Source organism: Hyla sarda, chromosome 8 (assembly GCF_029499605.1).
Source record: "Hyla sarda isolate aHylSar1 chromosome 8, aHylSar1.hap1, whole genome shotgun sequence".
Lineage (NCBI taxonomy): Eukaryota > Metazoa > Chordata > Amphibia > Anura > Hylidae > Hyla > Hyla sarda.
The window spans coordinates 101,784,874-101,809,407 of record NC_079196.1 but is presented as its reverse complement, the minus strand read 5'-3'; the positions used below and the strand labels follow the sequence as shown (position 1 = coordinate 101,809,407).

The 24,534-nt window shown below is 41.3% G+C and overlaps 2 protein-coding genes across 4 annotated transcripts in view; one reads left to right on the top strand and one right to left on the bottom strand.

Annotated features, from left to right (window-relative positions):
* The window catches only part of LOC130283890 (alpha-aspartyl dipeptidase-like), a 287,142-nt gene that overhangs the window by 170,843 nt on the left and 91,765 nt on the right, over positions 1 to 24,534 (top strand). The window lies entirely within an intron of this gene.
* LOC130283889 (cytochrome P450 20A1) overlaps positions 1 to 24,534 on the bottom strand; it is a 69,817-nt gene that overhangs the window by 7,404 nt on the left and 37,879 nt on the right. For both annotated transcript variants that reach the window (XM_056533574.1, XM_056533575.1), the window contains exons 9-12: positions 12,135 to 12,255; positions 8,306 to 8,417; positions 6,082 to 6,146; positions 640 to 729 (exon numbers count right to left, since the gene is read on the bottom strand). In XM_056533574.1, coding sequence (XP_056389549.1) covers positions 640 to 729; positions 6,082 to 6,146; positions 8,306 to 8,417; positions 12,135 to 12,255 — 388 coding nt within the window. The remainder of the gene's footprint in view (positions 1 to 639; positions 730 to 6,081; positions 6,147 to 8,305; positions 8,418 to 12,134; positions 12,256 to 24,534) is intronic.

Below are 24,534 nucleotides of genomic sequence, written 5' to 3'. Positions count from 1 at the left end.
CGCCTATGGATCTTGTGGTAGTAATAGCAGCAGCAGCAGATGGGGAAAAGGTTAGGAGGGTGCCTGAAAAGTGCAAAGCCCAAGATGTTTGTCTGGCAGAGATGAGTTGTGGCTGTGAATAATAGTCATGGTCTGGGCAAGAAAGAGAAGAAAAGGAAAAGTTGACCTCTCCAGTCAAGAGAAGACACCACATGTGAGTCATCAGATTGAACAGAACTGTTGTACATAACTATATACAGATATATATACACATACAATTCTAATGTAAAACTTTCAGTCCATACGGGTGCTCTGCGTCCCAAAGGCTAGACTTCACGCCAAATAGACATGTTTCCAAAAGAAACGAGGCAGCACTCCAAAAGTGTGAATCAGGGATCATGCGCGATAACTATATATCTTGTTTCATACTTTTGGAGTGCCGCCTCTTAAATTTTGGAAAAAGAGATATATAGTTATTACGCATTGCTTAATCTTATCAGTTTTTTGTAGAAAATATTTGGTAAGGCGTGCCCCAGGGTAACAATTTTTTCCAAGGGGTGCCCCAAGTTTGAAAAGGCTGATGCTTTTTCAAGTCTGCAACAGTCAATTTTTACATTTTGACTATTACTTTCAACAACTAAAAACCTTTCTAAATCTTACCTAAGTTCAGGACACTCTTGGCTTCCAGAAAAGCCTAACAATGTTAAATTCTGCTTGGCTATCTCTTCTTCAAATCGTTCTGGATTAAATCTGAAAGCAGAGACAGTTTTCAGTTCTAGTGATGTAATGCTTCCATAAAGGGGTAAAGAAACATAATAAATAAAGTGCCATATACAGAACACAAGAACAATTGGGGTAAAAATTGGGACGAGATAACGGCGCCTTCCCTCCAATAAAACTTGCCAGAGTTGAGTTAAAACAAAAGGCAGTTTATTGTTAAAATGCAACTAAGAAGTTTCGGACCCGGACCAGGTTCTTTGTCAGCAGCGATGTCCCGCCTCGGCCGGTGATAGGCTGAAGCTCCGTGTGACGTGCCGGGCTAACAGGAAGTAAGAAGAATACAGCCCGGGGACCGAACACCTGTACCGGAGTGTACCGGAGCTCCGGGGGCTCGTTGGCAGGTAAGAGAAAGTGTGTTCTCTTTTATTTTGCAGCCCGGACGGGATAAATGGAAAAAAGTGCACGCTGGAGTACTCCTTTAAACAGATTGTAAATTACTTCTATTAAAAAATCTTAATCCTTTTATAACTTTTTATCAGCTGTATGCTACAGCGGAAATTCTTTACTTTTTGAATTTCTTTTCTGTGTTGTCCACAGTGCTCTCTGCTGACACCTCTGTCAGAGTCAGGAACTGTCCAGAGTAGCATAGGTTTGCCATGGGGATTTTCTCCTGCTCTGGACAGTTCCTGATACGGGCATTAGGTGCCAGCAGAGAGCACTGTGGACAACACAAAAAAGAAATTAAAAAAATAAAGATTATCCTCTGTAGCAAACAGCTGCTAAACAGTACTGAAAGGATTAAGATTTTTTAATAGAAGTAATTTACAAATCTGTTTAACTTTCTGGCACCAGTTCATTTAAAAAAAATTAAAAAAAAAGTTTTCCACCGGAGTACCCCTTTAAGTATATTGATGGTTGCGGTCTGTCAGATTAATGATGTGTTGGGTCTTTTGGAGCGCTGGAGAAACATACATCATGTCCCACTTTGATGCGCATAATATTTCATTAGTGGTTTGCATCGTTCCTTGCGAGTGCCTAAACTTTACTGTTTGTTAGGGGAGAGAGTGGTTGTCACTTGGGAGGTGGTTAGGACTTTTACAGGATATTATGTAAAGCCACACTGGAGACTTATAGTGAGGGCCCACTGCTTTATATAGTGGGAGTACCGGGCAATACAGAGCAGTCTAAGGCCAGATGTTATAGGGAGAGTAGGATTGGGTTCCTAGTGCATAGAAGTAACGGTTATACTGATAGGATTAGAATGTAGTATATATATATATATATATATATATATATATATATATGGTTTTATACTTTTTTATATATTAGATAATGGTCTCTACTATTTCATTAAGACCACGTGGAGAGACTGTACTGAGTTTATACATCCAGTATACTTCTCGCTTTTTTAGTAGTTCGAAACGGTTGGAACAGGTTTCTGAGATATGGTCAATTGGGGTGACTAGGATAGGATCTAGCTCCATGGGATGAATTATTGAACAGTCTCTGGAAAGTCCATGCAGTTGGAATTTATTCTTAATGTTCTGTCTGTGTTTATTCTACAATGAAGAGGTTGGATTGTCCTTACTATATATTGAAGGCCACAGCTGCAATCGATGAGATAAATTATGTATGATGACTGACAGGTGAGTCTATGTTTTAGTTGATATATTTCTTTGTTTGAGTTTGACATTTTTTGAACATTGAGTTCGATTTCATTTGCATCTTTTTTGTCCACATCTGAAAACTTCCCACAGGTAAGACATATTTTTTTCTTTTTTCTTTGTGTTGGCGGATTTGAGTGGGAGTTAGAAGGTTTTTTAGGGTGGGGGCTCGCCAGAAGGTTATCTGTGGATGATCAGGAATTTTTCCTTTAAGATGGGTATCATTTATTAAAATGTGCCAGTTCTTTTTCAATGCTGCCTTTATTTTTCCTGCAGAATTACTGAAGGTAGTAATTAAATTGATCTTCTGTTTTTCCACTTGTTTTTGCAGATTTTCTTTATTTATTGTTTTGGCTGAGAACAAGCAGTCTTTTTGTGATTTATTGCATACTTTTTTGAAAGCTTTTTTCACAATTGGTTTGGGCTATTACTTTTCTTTAAACCGATTTTCTAGTATTCTGGCTTCTTGTTTGAATGTGTTTGTCTTCTGTACAATTTTTTCTAATGTGTTGGAACTGGCTGTAAGGTACATTTTTTTTAACTATTGCTTGTAATGCCCACTGTCGAACTCCAAATAACTGTTGACATCGACTGTTTTGAAGAATGTGTAGGTGATGAATTTATTTTCATTGTGAGAAATGCATAGATGCAAGACTGTGATTTTTTCAGAACTGGCTTCCAATGTGAATTTGATGCCCCAGTGGTTATTATTTAGAGTGGGGAGGAGGATATCGGTTGATTTTTCAGGTCCATTCCAGATGAAGAATAAATCATCAATGTACCTACGGTACATGACTATGTGGGATGCTAGAGCAGAATTACCTGTGATGCATTGGGACTCGAAGGCGCCCATGAATAGGTTTGCATAGGCAGGTGCGACCTTCGTAGCCCACTGCGGTCCCTTTGCATTGTTGGTAAACTTTTTTGTTGTATGTGAAGAAATTATTATGTAAAATTAAATCCAGGCCTTTGATCAGGAAGCATTTTTGCGCAGATGATAATTTGTTCTCTGAGTCAAGAAAGTTTTGCACACATTTAAGGCCCACATTATGAGGGATATGGGTATATAATGATGAAACATCGCTTGTTACTAATTGATATCTGGATTTCCACGGCATTTCTAATGTTTGGATTAGTTGTGTGGAATCTCGCTGATAGCTGGGGAGGGTTGTTCCATAAGGTTGCAGAAACAGATCGATGTAATGAGCCAGGTTACTATTGGATGAGTTGGTATTGGAAATGATGGGGCATCCGGGCGGGTTACTGAGGGATTTGTGGATTTTTGGCAAAAAATAGAAGTATGGTTTGTTTGCATTATGAGTTTTAAGGTATTTTTCTTCATCTTTATTCAGGATGTTATCTTTGAGGCCTTCATCAATTAGTATGTGTAGATTCTTTTTTTTTTCTTTTGTGGGAAAGGATTGTGTGATATTTCTTCATAAAATTCTTTATCTGACAGGATCCTATGGGCTTCATATTCATAATAGTCATAATCAAGTATGATCAGGCCCCCTCCCTTATCCACACTTTGGATAACAATTTCAGTGTTTTTTGTAGTTTTTTCAGAGCCATATTCTCTTTTTTGTGAGACTAATTTGTGAAAGACCTCAATATTGGGACCCCTTGCATGGTATCCTCCGAGGGGTTCTGCTTTTTTCCTGTTCCACTTTCTTTTACTGCAAAAAATCTCTGCAGTGTCAGTTTTCTGATGAATCTGTTAAGGTCCAGAAATAATTAAAAGTCATCTCCTTTGTGGAATGGACAGAATGAGAGGCCTTTTTCTAATAGAGAGGTTTCATATGGTGTTAGATGGTGCTTTGATAAATTAAAGATTTTTACTGTTCCACTGTCCTTTTCTTTATTTCTTTTCTCATTTCTTTTCTCTCTTTTTCCTCCTCGCTTCCCCCTACGTCTTCTATTTTTCTCTTGTTCTTCTTTTTCTGGAACATAGAGGGAATGTTCGGTTGTTTGGCCGGACATTACCCTAAAAAAGATTCTGATGAAGCTGAGTTATCTTCATGTTGTGTGAATCCCTCCGAGATATTGACATTCCTACCCTTTATATATAATGCCAGGGAGCTTCTGTTATCAGTATTGTCAATTATGACTATATTCTCATCACTTCCAGGTGATGTGGGAAGTGTTTCTAGGGGTGTAGGGTCGGGGTGAGAGGGGGTTTCTTGTAGGGAAATTTCAAAATCTATCATATCCAATGTACCCTGGTATGTCTTTGTTGGTGTATCTTAGGAGAGCTTGATATTTGTTCCTCCCTTTGTTTCAGTCTGTCACAGAATTCTTTATTGGCAGTTTCATATTTCTTGGATAGATTGTGACTGGCCTGGATAAAAAGTGATTTCGGGGTATTAACCCGTTCGTGCTGGTGTGGATCCGATGTTTTCACAGGCGTTTGAATAGTAGTTGTTGGAGTATTTGTGAGTTCTTGGTCATTTTTGGAAAGAGAGGCTGTGGGATTAGTTGTCCGATTTTTTTCGATTGTTTCTTTCTTATTTTTACTTGGAGTTATGATGTTATTTTTGTCTGTGTTTGGGGGGGGGGGGGGGGGGGGGGGTTCGTCCAGGTCTTTATCATGTGTATCTTTTTTGTTTTCAATTACACTATTGGTCCTTCTTATTCTGTATAGTGTGTTGGTGAATTGTTTGTTACTGTGGCCCATTGATCCAGCTTGGTTTCGTCCTGGTATTCCATCTTTCTGTAAGGTTTTTTCATGGTTTGTGGGTTTGTTGTTTTCATTTATTGGGTCCTCAGGGTGTTTTCCTCATTTGGAATTGTTGCTATTCGAAGCCCAAGGCTCACCCTGAGCATAGTCTAGCCTGTCTCTATGCAGTTTGTGAGCCTTTTTCTCAATTTCTGTTTCCAGTTTTGATAACCTGGAGGTGATGTGGGAATTCATTTTAATGTTGTGTGTGCCCTGAAAATATTTTTAGTTAATTCATGATAGACATCACATCATTGTTCAAAACTTTACACACAGACAACCTTTTTCCACATAGAAAATCTAACATTTTAAAAGTACATGAATCGATTAGTTCATTGCACCTTTTGGTGTAATCAGTGTCATTTTTAAAAGTAGAGCAAAAAGGCATTCTTAATCCTCTTGGTGTTTTTTCTTTTTGGTAAATATTTAAAAACTCGACATCTATTTGGTGCTGCATTTCCTCTTTCATTTTTGTCTCTAATTTAAAAAACAGATCATTCATAGTTTCCAAGTCTTTCTCATCCAGGTTTCTGCTGTTGCCATTAGCAACCTGGTTACCTGTGATTTCTTCCGATGGGGGTCCTGTTAGTTTGCAGATGAGTACATCTCGCTGTTGTAGCCGATAGTGGTAGTAGTCCATCCTATTTATCCACTGGAGCTGCAAGCCTCCCCAATTGTTCTTATCGACTCACCGGATCTGCAAGTCACGGTCAAGGACGCAGAGGCAGCCACCCATCTGGAATCAAAGGCTCTGAGCGAGTCTGCATTCGCTTCGACGTATTGTGCTCTCAGCACAACCTATAAAGGTAATGCAATAACCAGCACTTGAACATCTGTACACTGACGATATTCCACTAGGAGCGCGCCTCTCTTTTTTCCCTATTTTCAGATATACAGAACACAGTGCCATATACAGAATACATCATCAGCAGTAAAAGAAGGTTTGGGTGCACAAAATGTAATCTATTATTATACTCTACATTCTGCACGGACATAGTATACCTGTAGGCAGAAGGCCAGGCTGTGTTATCCTGGAGAACCACACCAAGTGCATACAGCACAAGAGTCTGGAAACAAATCAAATGCAACTTAGGTACAGGACAATTGCAACTAAAAGTCTCAATCACACCAAGTTAAGATGAATATTGCGAAGTAGTTTAGAAATATTTATAATACTTTTCTAACTATAAAAAACAATTTTTAAAACATCTTGCTAAAAAATGCCTGTGTTTTATAGTCTTCAGTCAGAGCCATTCGACAGTGACAGGCTGCCCTGACTGCTTCCCTAACGATTGGGCAAAGCACTGATTCAGCACAGTGCCCACTCACTACGTGAACGCTCTTCTACCTCCTACTTTGTACCAATCATTGACACCAGTACCAGGCAGGAGAGAAAGCTGGATGCCATGTGCAAATCACAGCCAGCTTCCTACTATGCAGAGACCTTCCACAGAGCTAACTGGGCATTGAGGAGAAAACACCTTTGATGAGGTCATGAGTATGTGACCAGTCACATGCTTTGGAGGAGCCACACAAATACTAGAACTACAAGAAAGTACATATGTACATAATAAAGCTGTGCATGTATGTGCATGGTGTGAAGCAGTGCTGTGTGGGCATTTGTGTGTAGTAAAGCTGTATGTGTGCTTGTATGTACGTTGAGCAGAGATGTGCATGTATTGGCATATACAACAAAGCATTGTTCCCCCACCTGTGGCTCTTCAGCTGCTGCAAAACTACAGCTACTAAAACTACTTTTGGCTGTCCATTTTCAGGACATAATGGGTGTAAACAGATAAAAAGCCACATGTTGAGGAATGCTGACTTAAAGGAGTTATCAAGCAAAATGTTTTATTTTCCCATTAAGCCCGGGCTGCTGCAATTCAAATAATAAAGTTTTGACTTACCTTTCACTGCGCCCCGTCCCCCAAATGTGGCTGGTATTGCTCTCCTGTCCACTGTTTTATTCTTTTTCATTTATTTTGGGGCCCCAACAGGTCACACTGTGGCTCAGCTAATTCCTGGCCGCAGGGATGTCCTGCCTCAGCTGGTAATAGGCTGAGTGGCATTGTGATGTATCAGGCCTGGGCTCAATATTGACCCCCCATTAAACTACATCCCTTAGGAATTTATAAAGGGGGGCAGAAAACATGTACCCCACGGGTATTTCATGCCTCACAGGTGTAAATTATAGTTTTTTTTTTTTACAGGATTGAATGCACTGCATTTGGATAAAAATAAAAATTGCAATTTTCCTACCGATATGCCATCTCACCATGCAAAACCAGTTATAGGCGAAGCCCCAAAAAGTTGCCCAACTTTGAAATTACACCCCTTAAAAAGGTATTCATCAAGGACTATTATAACAAAAGAGTAGTTTTGGTTTTAAACCCCTTATAAATTAACCCGATTTATAGCACTTTTTTGTACTTAAAATTGTCACTGTCTGACCCCTATAATTCTTATTTTTCCATATTCAGGGCTGTACAAGGGCTCATTTTTTTGCGCTGTGATCTGTAACTTTTATTGGTACTGTTTTTGCCTTGATGGGACCTTTTCTCAGGGAAGAGGCTCATTTGCATTTATGGATATTTCTTTTTATATCTGTTTAGTTCCCTTAGGGGACTATTACACGCAATCTTTTGATTGCATAAACTGAGCAATGCTGTCCCTTAGCACAGCATTGATGTGTGTTATCGGTACTCCGTTACTACAGCCTGCTGAGGCTACCTGCAGTGATGGAGCACCGATCAGATAGGGCTAGGTAAAGGACCTTCACTCGTCCTCTCAGCTGATCAGGACTAGCACAGCATTGAACAGTGTTAGCAATCTAATGATTGCTTGTAATAGGTCTGTAAAAAAAATAAAAAAATAGGAATACAATTATTTTTCAAACAAGATAATGTAAACAAAAATAAACATATATATTACCACTGCAGTTAGACCAGGACCTTAGGCCTTAATAAAGACTCTGGAATATTGTGCTTGTCATAACATGTAAATGATGACACTGTGTAAATAGGACCTCTAGGAAGACTAATCAGTATGAAAGGTCTATTTTTCGGCTTTCACTTGTTTAAACCAGGGGTCCGTCTTATGGTCCAAAAAAATACAGTATATTCTTTAATGAGCAAAATAGATGATTCTCTAAGCAAACTTTCCACGCTAGATTTTTAATTTACAGAAGACAAATGCTTTCCCTTTCATTCTTGGCAGAACCCCTTACCTCTTTAGGAATGACATGTTGGTCAATTCTCCCTTCAAGTTCTTGCAGACGGGCAGAGATTGGCGTAAGGATGGCAGTTCTCACTGTCTCACACAATATCTGCCGGCAATAGCTGTAGTACAAAAGATCAATGATAAAAACCATGATATGGAAAGGATTATTACTTAAGATGTCTCATCTAGCCTTTCCTTATAAATTTCAATTTAGATTGACTTTGTGTACAATTTCTACAAATGATTAGAGATGCTTATTCAAATAAGAGTTTAGTGAGCATAATGGATATTTACGCTTGTTATCTGCACAATGTTCTACACATTATATCCAAGATGAAACATTGCAGTGGATCTGTATCCTGGTGAGTAGCTGAGGAACAATCTATGGAGGATATGGATCTGTCACTTGTGGTAATATGCTATGCCTTTTACTGGAGGAGACTAATGCAGCTGCAATGCTGTAAAACAAAGAAAGGCTGCTCTATATGTAAAAGGGGAAATGTGTTATAAGGGGCTGGTCAAAGAGTACATTGTACTTACAGGCCATACTACAGAATGAGCAGGGTATAGGTATACAGTAAGTCACACTATAACCATGCATGAATACGTTTTAGGGTACATTCACAAATACATGCTCTGGAGCAGTATTGATACTGTGTTCAACTAGTTATTTGTATTGATTTACCATTATGAAATCTGCTGTAGAAAATCTGAAGCAAATCTACAGCATCAAATCTGCCACAGATCCTGTAGGTCTGAATGTTACCATGAGGCGCATGTACACACCTCAGATTTGAAGTTACACTCCATACCAGCAGTATACCATGCAGCAAAAAATATTTTTACAAGCTTCATTCAAATGAATAGGACAGTCAGACAATTCTGCAGCAACTCTATTTTACTTGAACTCCCACAATGTTAAAAAGTTGAACACTCTGATGGTGCATTTACACGCTAGTAGCGAGTTTCCCGCTACCATTGATTTAAATGGGTCCGCGTGGACAGTCCACAAATCTGACACTATTGCAGACTGTCTGTTGACCTATTCAATGGTAGCGTAACTTGCAGCAGGTTTCCTGCAGTGTGAAATCTGCTGCTAGTAATAGCGTGTGAACGCACCCTACAACTTCTTTCTAGTGAAGCTTCCAAGCTCCCTAGTAAGCAGGTGGGGCATTTAATGGTTGCAGCAACACTCATTAGCTTTGTTTTATTAACCCCTTGGGAACTTCGGGTTTTTCCATTTTTGCACTTTCCTTTTTTCCTCCTTACCTTAAAGGGGTACTCCACCCCTAGACATCTTATCCCCTATCCAAAGAATAGGGGATAAGATGTCAGATCGCCGGGGTCCCGCTGCTGGGGACCCGGGGATCACTGCTGCGGCACCCCGCTATCATTACTGCGCAGAGCGAGATCGCTCTGCACATAATGATGGGCAGTACAGGGGCCGGAGCATCGTTACGTCACAGCTCCGCCCCTCGTGACGTCACGGCCCGCCCCCGTCAATACAAGTCTATGGGAGGGGGCGTGGCGGTCGTCACGCCCCCTGCCATAGACTTGCATTAAGGGGACGGGCCGTGATGTCATGAGGGGCGGAGCCATGACGTCATGCTGCTCCGGCCCCTGTATCGCCCGTCATTACGCACAGAGCGAACTCGCTCTGTGCAGTAATGATGGTGGGGTGCCGCAGCAGTGATCCCCAGGGTCCACAGCAGCGGGACCGCGGCGATCTAACATCTTATCCCCTATGCTTTGGATAGGGGATAAGATGCCAAGGGCGGAGTACTCCTTTAAATATAACCCTTTCAATTTTGCACCTACAAACTCATATGCTGGCTTTTTTTGGCGCCACCAATTCTACTTTGTAATGACATCAATCATTTTGCAGAAAAATCTACAGCAAAACAAAAAAACTAAACAAAAATAAATTAAATAAATCATTGTGCGACAAAATTGAAAACAAACAAACAAAACAAAAAACCTGGCATTGTGTAACTTTTGGGGGCTTCCGTTTCTGCGCAGTGCATTTTTCGGTAAAAATGACCTTATCTTTACTCTGTAGGTCCATATGATTAAAATGATACCCTACTTATATAGGTTTGATTTTGTCTTACTTCTGGAAAAAAATATATATATAACTACGTGCATGAAAAAAATTTTATCGGTAGCATTTTTGTTTTTATCGAACCTTTTGATCATTTTTTATAATTTTTCTATGGTATAAAAAGTGCGCAAAAATACACTATTTTGAATTTTTTTAAGTGTACGCCATTGACCGTGTGGTTTAATTAATGATATATTCTTATAGTATGGACACTTACGCATGCGGCGATAACGCATGCTTATATTTATTTATTTTTTTACACAGTTTTTTTTTAATGGGAAAATGGGGTGATTCAAACTCATTAGGGAAGGGGTTAAATCATCTTTATTAGATTTTTTTTTTTTTTTTGCAATGTGATAGCCCCCCATACGGGACTATAAAATACAGTACATTGGTTGCAGGAAATGCTATGCCATAGTATTGCATTGATCAGTGTTATCGGCAGTCGATTGCTCAAGCCTGGAACTCAGGCTTAGAGCAATCAATCGCCGATCGGACACCAAGGAGGAAAGTAGGGACCCTCCTCGTGTGCCCTCAGCTGATCGGGACACCACCGATCAGCCTGATTGAGCTGCTGGGATGTATTTTATTTTACATTTTAGACTCAGCGATCAACTTTGATCGCCGCATCTAAAGGGTTAATATCGGACATGACCGCGATCGGTGATGTCAGGTATTAACCACGGGTCCCGGCTACTGTTAGCCGCTGGGACCGACCCGATATGACATTGGGTCACAGGTGCAGGTACGCCCTGCGTCCCCAAGAGGTTAAGGTATCAAATAATGGTTATCATACTGAATTATTTAGGGTCAAATAATGTAATGTTATAAAACAGATGTTCCATAAAAGTAGTGTCTGATGGAATTAAATGGTGTATTCTGACATCAGGTAACAAAAAGTAGATGCTACAGAAACATATACATCATTCCTTATCTGTCTGTCCCAGTTCTGAAATCACCAAATATCTATTTGTTTTGTTTCTCTGTGGGTTTCTTTTTATGTTAATTACCATGCTTCCTGGTGGAGCAGTTGGTCACTACTACAACTTCTAGAATGCAATTTTTTCCCTCAGCTCTTCATCACAGTCCTCCCACCCTGCCCACTCCCCTCCCACAGCACTCCTGCCAGTTCCCCTCTCACAACACTCCTGCCAGTTCCCCACCCAGAGCTACTGCACGACATTGCTCTACACAAAGCAGTGTGTCTCCCCACAGCAAAAATGCAAAAGCTGCTGTATGCATTGCCTGTCTGTTCTTCTGCCTGTGGCATTGTTCAGCACAAGGCAACATGTAAACACAGCTCATACGTCTCTAAATGTCCTAATTAAATTAGATATATTCAATGTATGTATGCGCATATTATATATATACACACACATATAAAGGCTGTGAGGCTGGTCAGAGGTGGTGACATCACTCACCACCTCTGATGAAATCAGAGACAAGATCCAGCCAAGCCTCCTGAGAATTATGCATCTAGAGGAAAGAACTGGGGAGCTGGAGCAATCGCCAAACTAAAAATGATAAGTACACAATTTTACTGTCAGCGTTAATCAAGCAAAAACCAGTAGAATTTGTGATAACTCTATACAAATAAGTTATAAGTGTTGGGGTGACTTTTTTTTTTTTTTTTTTTTTTTAACAAAACAAACAAACAATTTTTTTTCTAATACCCCTTTAAGTTATACAATAAAATAAGAAACAACAAACTCCACTAAGCAGAAGAAACACCAACCTGAGCTGTTCCATTTTCTCCAGTGTAATGGGTCCTTTTCCGAGGACCTGTGTCATCTCCTTGTACAACTTTTCTTGAATACCTTCTGCAGTCGTTATGAAATAAATGGCCCAAGTGCACACTGCAAAATACAGAGGAATCCTCAGGATATTGTGCCATTTTGTATATTCCAACCTATCGTGTGTTTTATCCAGTCCCTTCTAGTATCAATGGATATACTCTTATGGTGCTGTCATAGAGATGAAGGGAGACTGCATCAGACCAGGCCACCTTCTTCCGTTGCTTAATGGTCTAGTTCTGATGCTCATGAAAGCAGTTAACAGGGGACAGCATAAGAACTTTCACCCGCCTGTTGATACAGAGGAAGTGGTACTATGATACCTTTCTACATTAGTTTTTCTGTGGGATTAGACCAGACAGGTTAGCCTCATGCACATCAATAAACCTTGGGCGCCAATGATCTTTTTGCTGGTTTACTGGTTGTCATTCTTTGGATTATAGTGGGGATCAAAAGTTTGGGCACCCCAGCTAAAAATTTGTATTAATGTGCACTAAGAAGCCAAGGAAAGATGGAAAAATTTCCAAAAGGCATCAAATTACAGATTAGACATTCTTATAATATGTCAACAAAAGTTAGATTTTGTTTCCATCATTTATACTTTCAAAATAACAGAAAACAAAACAAAAAAAATGGCGTCTGCAAAAGTTTGAGAACCCTGCAGAATTTATAGCATGCACTGCCCCCTTTGCAAAGGTGAGACTTGTCAGTGTCATGGATTGTTCTCAATCATCATCTGGGAAGACCAGGTGATGTCAATCTCAAAGGTTTTAAATGTGCAGACTCATCTGACCTTGCCCCAACAATCAGCACCATGGGTTCTTCTAAGCAGTTGCCTAGAAATCTGAAACTGAAAATAGATGACGCTCACAAAGCTGGAGAAAGCTATAAGAAGATAGCAATACGTTTTCAGATGTCAATATCCTCTGTTCTGAATGTAATTAAGAAATGGCAGTCAACAGGAACAGTGGAAGTTGAAGCAAGATCTGGAAGACCAAGAAAAATATCAGACAGAACAGCTTGCAGGATTGTGAGAAAAACAATTCAAAACCTTGTATACAGATACGGTCTTCATGGAAGGGTCATCAGAAGAAAACCTCTTCTACGTCCTCACCACAAAAATCAGCGTTTGAACTTTGCAAATGAACATATAGACAAGCCTGATGCATTTTGGAAACAAGTTCTGTGGACCGATGAGGTTAAAATTGAACTTTTTGGCCGGAATGAGCAAAGGTACGTTTGGAGAAGAAGGGGAATAGAATTTAATGAAAAGAACCTCTGTCCAACTGTTAAGCATGGGGGTGGATCAATCATGCTTTGGGGTTGTATTGCAGCCAGTGGCACAGGGAACATCTCACGAGTAGAAGGAAAAATGGATTCAATTAAATTTTAGCAAATTTTGGATGCTAACTTGATGCCATCTGTGAAAAGGCTGAAGTTAAAGAGAGGATGGCTTCTACAAATGGATAATGATCCTAAACACACCTCGAAATCCACGGGGGATTACATTGCCATGGCCTTCACAATCTCCTGACCTCAACATAATTGAAAATCTATGGATAGACCTTAAAAGAGCAGTGTGTGACAGACAGCCTAGAAATCTCAAAGAACTGAAAGACTTTTGTAAGGAAGAATGGGCAAAGATACCTCAAACAAGAATTGAAAGACTCTTGGCTGGCTACAAAAAGCGTTTACAAGCTGTGATATTTGCCAAAGGGGGCAGTACAAGATATTAACTCTGCAGGGTGCCCAAACTTTTGCAGACGCCATTTTTTTGTTTTTCTTATTTTGAAAGTGTAAATGATGGAAACAAAATCTAACTTTTGTTGACATATTATAAGAATGTCTAATCTGTAATTTGATGCCTTTTGGAGATTTTTCCATCTTTCCTTGGCTTCTTTATGCACAGTAATACAAATTTTTACCTGGGGTGCCCAAACTTTTGATCCCTACTGTACTTTTGGTAGGTAATAACCACTGCATACTGAGAACACTCTACAAAGCCTACTGTATTGGAGATGCTCTGACCCAGTAGTTTAGCCATCCACTGTTAAAGGGGTATTCCGGCATAGATGCCTTATTAGGGGATAAGATGTCTGATCGCAGGGGGCCCGCCACTGTGACCCCCTGCAGCACCCGCATTCTATGCCGATTTGCTGCTCCAGTTTTGGAAATCACTGTGTTTTCGGGACTGGAGACGTGACATCACGCGACGCCCCCTCATAATGTCACGCCAAGCCACCTCCATTCATGTCTATGGGAAGGGGGGGGGGTGACTGGAGCAGCAGCCTGGCATAGAATGTGGGTGCTGCACGGAGATCGAGGGGGGGGTCCCAGCGACGGGCACCCCCCATGATCAGACATCTTATCCCCTATGCTTTGGGTATGGGGTAAGATGTCTGTGGCCGGAATACCCCTTTAATCTTTTGTTAAAGTTGCTCAGATCAATTACAGGTTGTATTGCAATTAGTTTTATTCACGTCACCAGCTAGTAGTAGTTAGTAATGTTATGGCTGATTGATATGAGAAATTTTGACATGTTCACCAGATAAAACACTGCAGCATGCAGGATTTTATATATTCTTTTTGGATCAAACGACTGACACCAAGCCAGAAACCAAATGGACGCTGTTAAAATTTAATTGAGTCTCTTGGGTGCTGCTGGTATCCGCCATCCAACAAATCCAAAGGATCCATTTATTTGTTCTTCTGTTCTTATGACTGAGTAGATGGACGTAAAAAACTATGTAGATGTGAACCTAGCCTTAAGGGAGTAGACTGTAAAGGTTTAAGGGTACCCGTCATCAACAAAAACTTTTAATATGTTGTTCATAATCATTAATGAAGTCATATTGTAATATATCTTCATTAAAAAATATTAATATTTATACCAGTTTTTTCATTTTATACTTTTGGCCACTAGGGGTCTCTCTTCTATGCCTGGTCTGCAGGCAGCTTCCTATGCTTTTCATAGTAAGTGCACAGCTTTTAGGACTAATGCTTAAAGGGCACTGGTCCTTCCACAGGAAGTTCAGTACTCTCAGCTCAGGACTCGCTCCCAGCCTGGAGCAGCACTGTGAGCTACAAGCCTGCACATGTCTCTCATAACAGAGGCCAGTCACCTCCCCCCTGCTCTGTGTTCTCCCTGCCCCTCACCACACGTTATCTTATACCATTGTATTATCTCACTGCACTCCCTGCTCTGTGCCCCCCCCCCCCCCCCAACATTCATCTTAATTACTGCCTCTGTAATTTCTCCCACCGCCCCTGGTTCTCAGCATTGACTTTTTAGTGCAGAGAGACACAGGAGAGAGACAGAAAGAGGCTGCCGTCCCTCCCCTGTACTTAGTCTGTATGCACACTGCAGAGCAGTGTTTCCCAACAAGGGTGCCTCCAGCTGTTGCAAAACTACAACTCCCAGCATGGCCGGACAGCTGTTGGCTGTCTGGGAATGCTGGGAGTTGTAGTTTTGCAACAGCTGGAGGTACCCTGTTTGGGAAACACTGCTGCAGAGGGAGAGCAGCATACAAGAAGACTGGCAGAAGGAGAGTCCCGGCCAGGCTTCATGTGACATCATGCCTGCCGGCACCCGCCAACTTCCACCCCTCAGAAAGACAGTGCTCCTGAGCTAATGAAGAGGGATAAAAAAAAAGGTATTTCCACAGCGTTTTAAACCTCAATAAACACAGGGATAGGCATAGTTAGAGTAAGGGACAGATGGGGAGGGGGATCAGGAAAAGTTTAGTTGATGACAGGTACTCTTTAAGAGAGGAATACTTTCTGTGGACCTGCTACTTTCAAACTTTAAGAATTGTGCTTTAATTTCTAATGACAATTTTGGATATGACATTTGATGAATTTTAATAGAACATTTCTGTGGTAATATTCAATTTTAGTATTTCTTGTTTTGTGCCTGTAAAAGCAGGGGTGTGGTTTTCTAGGACACACACTATTTGGGGTGAAAGGCTGCATGCCATACAGAAACCAGTGTATTCGACAACCTACCTGTATGCCCTTTGGGCATAATTAATAAATGGAAATCACCAGCATGAATTACATAGGGAAACGCTAAAGCATCAATGCAGCATATTAACATGTATATGCATGTTAAAATATCAGCTGACAGAAACAAGAATCTTAAGTTCAATTGATAGTATAAAGTATAAATAGCATATGCAAAAATCTGAAGGGTTTGTCCAGGAGCAAAACATTAAATACATATTATTAGATCATTTTGTGCTACCTTCCTAAGTTTTTCTGAGCTTCTCAATGGAGGTGGGACTGCCATGATAAAAATCTGTACTTTCAGGTTTCATTGAGCCACAGTCTTGTGTTGGAAAATCCCAGCACACAACCTGCAGTACTGCCAAATATAATATTTATATATATATTTATATCTCTGTACAGGAAAAATAGCTAGAATACCCCAATTGTAACATGATCAAGCTGAACTCTTTCTTATACATCTTTCATTACTAGTAACAACCCTCTGTTCTGAGCTTATTGAGAAAATGGCATAGGATGAAGCAAACTACAGCTTTCCTATCTGTGCATGCATGGGAACTCCCATGGGTACCGGAAAATTTGTTTATATCTCCTGAAGCAGCCCCAGAGTCAAGAAACAGAAATCCTGCAGAATTTAAGCCCATTGGCTAAAGCTGCTTTATTTTTTATTTTATTTTATTTATTTTTTTAAATCTTCACTAGTCACTATTAACCAGAACCTGGACAACCCCTTAAAATAATACCTGAATGAACTGTTTTATGTTTCCATGCTGTGATGATCATGCTAGTTTCAGAGGCTGACATACCATGCAGCATAATTTTATTAAAAACGTTACCTGCATCTACAATGGAGTTACTACCCAGCATCCCAGATGCATAATAAAACAATCAAACACTATATTAACTTGGGTAGAAAAACAAAAAAACTGAATTGCAAGAAAAATGTAAGACTGCCTACAGGCTCATTTGCAACAACTGTTATGATTCACTGGCTAGGCCGGTAAATTAGGAAAAAGATCCAGAATAAGAAATATAACTGTTGATGTACTTGACATTTGTGACACAATCTGTAAATATTTACAGAAGCAATATCAGGTGTAAGTTCTAACAGGCTCTGTTGCTTGGAATGATGCTCCTTGCTTGACGATTTTTTTTTAACCCACTGATCATTCATTGTGGGTATGAAAAGTTATCTCTATCACTGAACCCATAGGACTAACTTGTCCAATATAGCTATTTCCAAACCAATTAAACTTCCAAAATAATAGCTACAATATAGTATCTTTATTACAAAAACACCTTAAAATCCTAATACAAAGATATCTAATTAATAAATACAAAAGATCGGTACACACAAAATTGATAAAGATGTCATAACTAGAGATCTCACAATGGGTCAATCACACATTTTCCTGGCGCATTTCCCTGTATATATCAGATAGTATTACGGTTCATCAGGGGATATGACAGTGAGTGGAGATTATTACATAAGATTGTTCCATCTCATAGAACAAGGACATGAGAAAATACATAAATAAGTGGCTAACAAAAAATTGCATTGCACATAACAAAAGCAACAAACAATTTATATAGGCTTGCCGATTAAACAAGATCCCATTAGTTTGATGCCAGAAAAAGGATCATAAGAGGCTTGACAGGTAGCTTCAATATACTACTCTTTCCTATAATAAAGAAAAAACATAAATAACAAAACAAAACTAGTCATAACAGCACATAGCAAAGCACATCAGCCACAATTGTCACATAAAGCATAGATTGGAATAATCTTGTGATATACCTTAGAGTATAGGGAGAACACAGCCCACAGTAGCATTTAAGATGAGTAATAGATGGACATCATGAGAAGTACATATACATTTTTCCATAGATGATAATCCTCATATTAACTGAGATCACATTCTGGATAGAATTTTTTTTATATTATAGGAGGTGTAATTAAGGCCCCCTACATTTAAAAATGCATATAATGAATATTAATAGATTACCTCCAACCGTACACTCCCTTTATAAAGAGCACTACAGCAAGACAACAATAGGAATACTCATAGATATCACTAGAAAGTACAAAAATAGAACTATATTATGAATCATATACTATAAAACACTCAAAGATAGCACACGGCAATGCCCATTGTATAAGATACATCCAGCCACCAAATAGTATCAATCTTAATTACCTTAACACTTTAAAGCCAACTATATTGTCCGATGTATAGAATAGTGATAACCAATCATGAGGAGCCTATAAACTACACAAGATAATATAGGAATTACTTCCTCCCATAATCAATTAACCTCTATCCACCTTATTAATACAAGGCTCCATTACCTACAGAAGTTCAAATCAGGTCAAAAGGGCCAGATGTTCGCCGCTATATAAGGTTTTTAAGCCTCTATCTCCATCTGTATCTACATTAAACATATAACATGCTCAGGCTAGTGTTCCTCCCAACAATCAATACTAGTAAAGCCAAGACAATTATGTACAAAAAATATACCTCCACTGCTGAGACTCACTGTACGTGACCACTCATTCACCGATCTTGATTAGTGGTATCCATACCAAGATGCAGCTTCCTTTATATATCCCTCCTTGCGCGTTCCTCCTCGTGCCCAGATCCGGAAGCCAACTGCATCACTTCCGGAACTGGCTCGTGTTTGCGTGTCAGCGATGCGCTCCACGTCTCTATACTGAATCCACCGCTAATTGGTGTACTCATACATCTATCTGACAACCAAGGACTCATGTTTGCTTGTCAATACTACTACAATGTGCTCCACGTCTCTCTATACTGAATACATTGTTGGTTAGTATATTCCTGCATCTCCCTAACAACAATAAAACGCTGCTTAACACCTATAAAGGAAGTACAGAGTAGTGTATATACATAGAGCTTAGATAAACTGACTTCACATACTACTGTGAAGTTCTTTTACAGCACTAGGATTCTAAAAGGGAGCTACGTGTGAAAGCTAGTTATAAAAAAATATAGTGGATTATATAACATCGATATGAGGGTATTTATAGTTATTCATATAGCAAAGATCATAACATTAGGAACCACTGTATAAAATCTATATTTGGACACTAAGAATACGATAATATCGAAAGTGCCAATAGGGCATCAGACTAATACACATTCCAAAAACAAAAATAAAATGCTCATTAAAGCCAATATTGATTAGGTTAACTCATGGGTCATCAGTATATATAGTCAGTACCCTGAGACAGCCATTAAAAAATGTCCTCCAGAGGATCTCAAATATCTGGACAATAGCTCAAACTACAGATTAGAGCCATCCTAAATGAAACCTCCAAAAGTAAGACGTTCAATTTAGGCCCTGGGGTGTAACCGATCCCATCCTGTGGATCCACTCTGCCTCTCTTTGCAAGATTCTCCTTATCCCATCTACCACCTCTAGGTGAGCGTCGAACCACCTCCATCACACAAAATGAAACACTATCAGTATTACCTCCATGTTTTTCAAGAACATATTGGGCTAGCGGGGTGTCCCTTCTATTCTTGAGGTCACAAATATGTTCCCTAATTCTCTTTTTGAAAGCTCTCTTTGTCTACCCCACGTATTGTAAGGGACACGTACACAAGGATACTCCAAACCTTCAGTGTCACAGTTGGCAAAGTCACGTATTTCATACGTTCTGACAGTTACTACACTGGAAAAATGTTTTGTTTGGTGAACATTTGTACATGCAATACATTTTCCACAGCGAAACATACCTAAGGGCTTTCTGTCCAACCATCTTCCCTCCTTCCTGATCCCCTGAAAGTGGCTATGCACAAGCCTGTCCCTAAGGGACCTACCCCTCCTAAAGGGGATGAGGGGAAAGTAGGTAGGACATCAGTCAGGTCTTTATCATTCAGAAGGATAGGCCAGTGTCTCCTCAAAATAGCCTGAATTCTCTCGGCCTACTTATCAAAATTACCAATTAACCTGACATGACCACCTCCACTCTCCTTTACTCTAGGGGTAAGTAGATCTTTTCTTTCAGAGGTGACAGCTCTCTTATATGCAGATGATACAATCTGTATGGGGTACCCCCTCTGGATGAATCTAACTCGCAGTTTTCTTGCCTGCTGCCTGAAAGTCCCCAGCAACAAACAGTTATGGCAAATACCTAGATATTGCCCAGTTGGTATACCCTTTTTAAAAGGGGATAAGGATGGTAACTCTCCCAACATAATAAACTGTTCGTCAATGTGGACTTCCTGAAACATTGTAGTTTCCAGGAAACCCTCGTTCCCCCTACTAATTAGAACATCCAGAAAGAGCAACCGGTCACGATGTATATCAAAGGTAAATTTGATACAAAGGGAATTGTGATTAAGATCATTCACAAACTCTCTAAACAGGTCTTCAGTTCCGGACCACACAATGAACACATCATCTATATATCTTCCCCAGTAGATGATATGAGGGTTCCAACAGCTCTCCTTCTCTCCAAAAACGATGGTACTCTCCCACCAGCCCAGGGTTAAATTTGCATATGAGGGAGCCACTGGGCTCCCCATTGCAGTCCCCCTGAGCTGGTGGTAGTGCCGAGAGTGAAATAAAAAAATAATTATGCTTTAAACAAAAAAATAAAAATAAATCGAGCAGTTGGATGATGTATTCGTTGTGTGTCCGGAACTATTCTATCCAGAATGTGATATCAGTCGATATGAGGGTTATCATCTGTGGAAAAATGTATGTAAACTTCTCATGAAGTCCATCTATTACTCATCATAATTGCTACTGTGGGTTGTGTTCTCCCTATACTCTAAAGTATATCATAATCCAATCTATGCTGTATGTGACAATTTTGGCTGATGTGCTTTGCTATGTGCTGTTATGTTTAGTTTTTTCTTTATTATAGGAAAAAGAGTGGTATCTTGAAGCTGCCTGTCAAGCCTTTTATGATCCTTTTTCTGGCATCAAACTAATGTGATCTTGTTTCATCGGCAAGCCTATATATATATTGTTTTTTGCTTTCATTATGTGCAATGCAATTTTTTTTTAGCCACTTATTTATGTATTATCTCAAATCTTGTTCTATGAGATGGAATAATCTTATGTAATAATCTCCACTCACTCACTGTCATATCCCCTGATGAACCGTAATACTATCTGGTATATACGGGGAAACGCATCAGGAAAATGTGGGATTGACCCATTGTGAGATCTTTAGTTATGAGATCTTTATCGATTGTGTGTGTAACGATCTTTTGTATTTATTATATATTTTTGTATTAGTATTTTAAAGGTGTTATTGTAATAAAGATAAGTAGATTTTTATAGCTACCATAAAATCTCTCTCGGAGGATCCATTGGGGGACACAGAGACCGTGGGGTATATGCTGCTGCCACTAGGAGGCTTGACACTGGGCAACAAAAGAAAGTCGGCCCCTCCCTGCAGGATATACCCAGCCTACAGGCTCTAAGCTATCAGTTTAGTCCCAAAGCAGTAGGAGAGGACCGACAGGTAAGGAAACCACAGCCAAAAATTTACCGGACCAACCCTCGGACAGGTAACCGAATCAAGGACACCAGAACAAATGGGTGGGTGCTGTGTCCCCCAATGGATCCGCCGAGAAAGAGATTTTACGGTAAGCATATTAATCTACTTTTCTCGTTCGGCTCCATTGGGGGACACAGAGACCGTGGGATGTCCCAAAGCAGTCCCCGGGGTGGAAAAAAACTCAAGTAACTCAGATGGAAGGCTGGGCAACAGCCGCCTTCAACACCTTGCGACCCAAACCAGCATCAGCAGACTTGGTAAAATTTTGTAAATGTGTGCAAGGACGACCAGGTGGCTGCCTTACAGATTTGCAAGGCCAAAGCCCTGTTGCTGAGAGCCCAGGAGGCCCCTACGGAACGAGTGGCATGAGCTGAGACTCGAGGGGGGTTTAGTTTTCCCCTTGCAGCGGTAAGCTTCCGAGATGGCAGAACGGATCCACTTTAATATGGTCGCCTTCGAAGCAGGAAGTCCCTTACGACAACCCTCCATAAGCACAAAGAAAGAGTCACACTGGCCAAAGGAAGAAAAACCAAGAGGTAAATGTGAATGGCCCGTATCACATCAAGACCACGAAGCAAACATTCCCTAGGATGGGACGGAGCTGGACAAAAGGACAATGTCCTCATTTAGGTGAAAGGCGGATACCACCTTAGGCAAGAAGGACAGGACCGGACGGAAAACAACTTTGTCCTGGTGTAAAGCCAGGTAAGGGGAATAGCAGGAGAGAACCGCCAGCTCCGAAACTCTTCTTATAAAGGTATCCGCAATGAGGAAGGCCACCTTCCAGCAAAGGATACGAAGAGAAACCTCCCAGAGAGGTTTGAAAGGAGTACCCTGCAAGGCAATAAGAACAAGGTTCAGGTCCCACGGGGGGGAGTAGGGAGTCTGTATGGCAGAGCCGCATGAGCAACCCCTTGCAACTGGGGATAAGGAGTGAGATTCACACCATTGAAAGTAGGACCGACAAGTACGGTGATAAATCTTCGCAGAGGAAGGCTTTCGTGCCTTGATCATTGCGCAATGGTGAACAGGGCGGGCTTCTAGTTCAGGAATTCATCGGCGCTGACCGGGAGAAGGACATCAGACAGGTAGGATACCTTGACAGAGGATTTTATTGTGGATAATGAATGCGTGGTGAAACGTGTTGCATTATCCACAATAAAATCCTCTGTCAAGGTATCCTACCTTTCTGATGTCCTTCTCCCGGTCAGCGCCGATGAATTCCTGAACTAGAAGCCCGCCCTGTTCCCATTGTTTCACATCAGGAAGGCTGCAGACCCGGATCAATTTCTAGGCGATCACCATTGTTGTGTATGGGCTACACAACTATGTCGGGTGAGCGGTGATTTTTCCCCCTACATTATAGTGATTTTACTCCACAAGGAGCGCCTCCGTTTTTTTCCTTTCCTCTATTGATCATTGTGCGGATCACTTGGGGAGAGAACACCCTGGCCCTCAGAAACACGGTCTCCACCGCCATGCCGTCAAATTCAGCGACAGTAAATTGCGGTGGCAAAGGGAACCCTGAGAGAACAGGTTGGGACGAACTGGGATGCGCAGTGGTACGTCGTCCACTAGACGAACCACGTCGGCGTACCACGCTCGCCTGGACCAGTCTGAAGTCACGAGAATCGCGGGGACGCCCTCCGCTTTGAGCTTCCTTAGGGACCCTGGGAATTAGAGGAAGAGGAGGGAAGAGGTATGGGAGGATGAAGTGCGACCTGGGGATCACTAGGGCGTCTACAGCTAGGGCCAGAGGATCTCTGGACTTCGCAACTAACTTTCTGGTTGTGGCGGGACGCGAAGAGGTCCACATCCAGAGTGCCCCAGAGTTTGCAGATCTGCGCAAACACCTCTGAATGAAGAGACCGCTCGCCGGGGGGGGGGGGGGGGGGGTTGGTGTCCTGGGAGGACGGAGGACCAACGGCCCTGGACCATATGGTCCCTGAAAACTACCCCCCCCCCCCAACCGCTGAGATTAGCATCCGTCGTGATGATCTGCCAGGGGCAGAAAGGATCACCCCTGACGAAGAAGAGGGGACCGAAGCCACCACAGGAGGAACTGACAAGTCCTGGAAGGAAGAATGATCCTGCGATCGAGGGATAGCTGGGACTTGTCCCACCGGGATAGAAGAGAATTCTGAAGAGGTCGACAATGATACTGGGCGAAGGTCGACAATGATACTGGGCTTCCACAGCCCAGAAAACTGGGAAACTGGAGGGTCCACAGCCGGTGGAGAAGTCCATTTCACCGGCTGTGGACCCTGGGCAAAGGGAAACTGTGCTCAAACTTTCTTAGTCCCCTGAAAGCGTTTGTCTGGATGCTGGTAAGGTGTCAAATTCAGCATGAGAGCTGAATACCTTAGGAGAGCGACGGGAACGGTGAAAGGAAACTTCTGGAGCTGGGTCCAAAGTTCCGGGGTCCTCTAGGTGAAAGGTGTCCCTGATGGCTGACACTAAATTGTCTACCATGTTGGATACGCTGGTTCGATCCTCTGGATCAGAGGCAGAACCTGACGCCTTGTTTTCCAGTTCCCCGTAGAGTGGGAGCGGGGGAAGGCATCCTTAGAGGAAGGCAAAACGGACCTGGTACGCAGACCTGGGGACCTAGGTCGGCGACCAGGAGAGCGGCCCTTAGAGCCAGGGCACTAAGAGCCGCAATTAGACTGGAGCCATGGCCATCATGAAAGCCCCCTGTGCTCCGATAACTTTAATGGAAGTGCGGCCGGGAAGAGAAAAAACTGCTGCTCAAACATGGAGGCGTCTGAAGTGAAAATAATATGCCGTTCACATGCGCA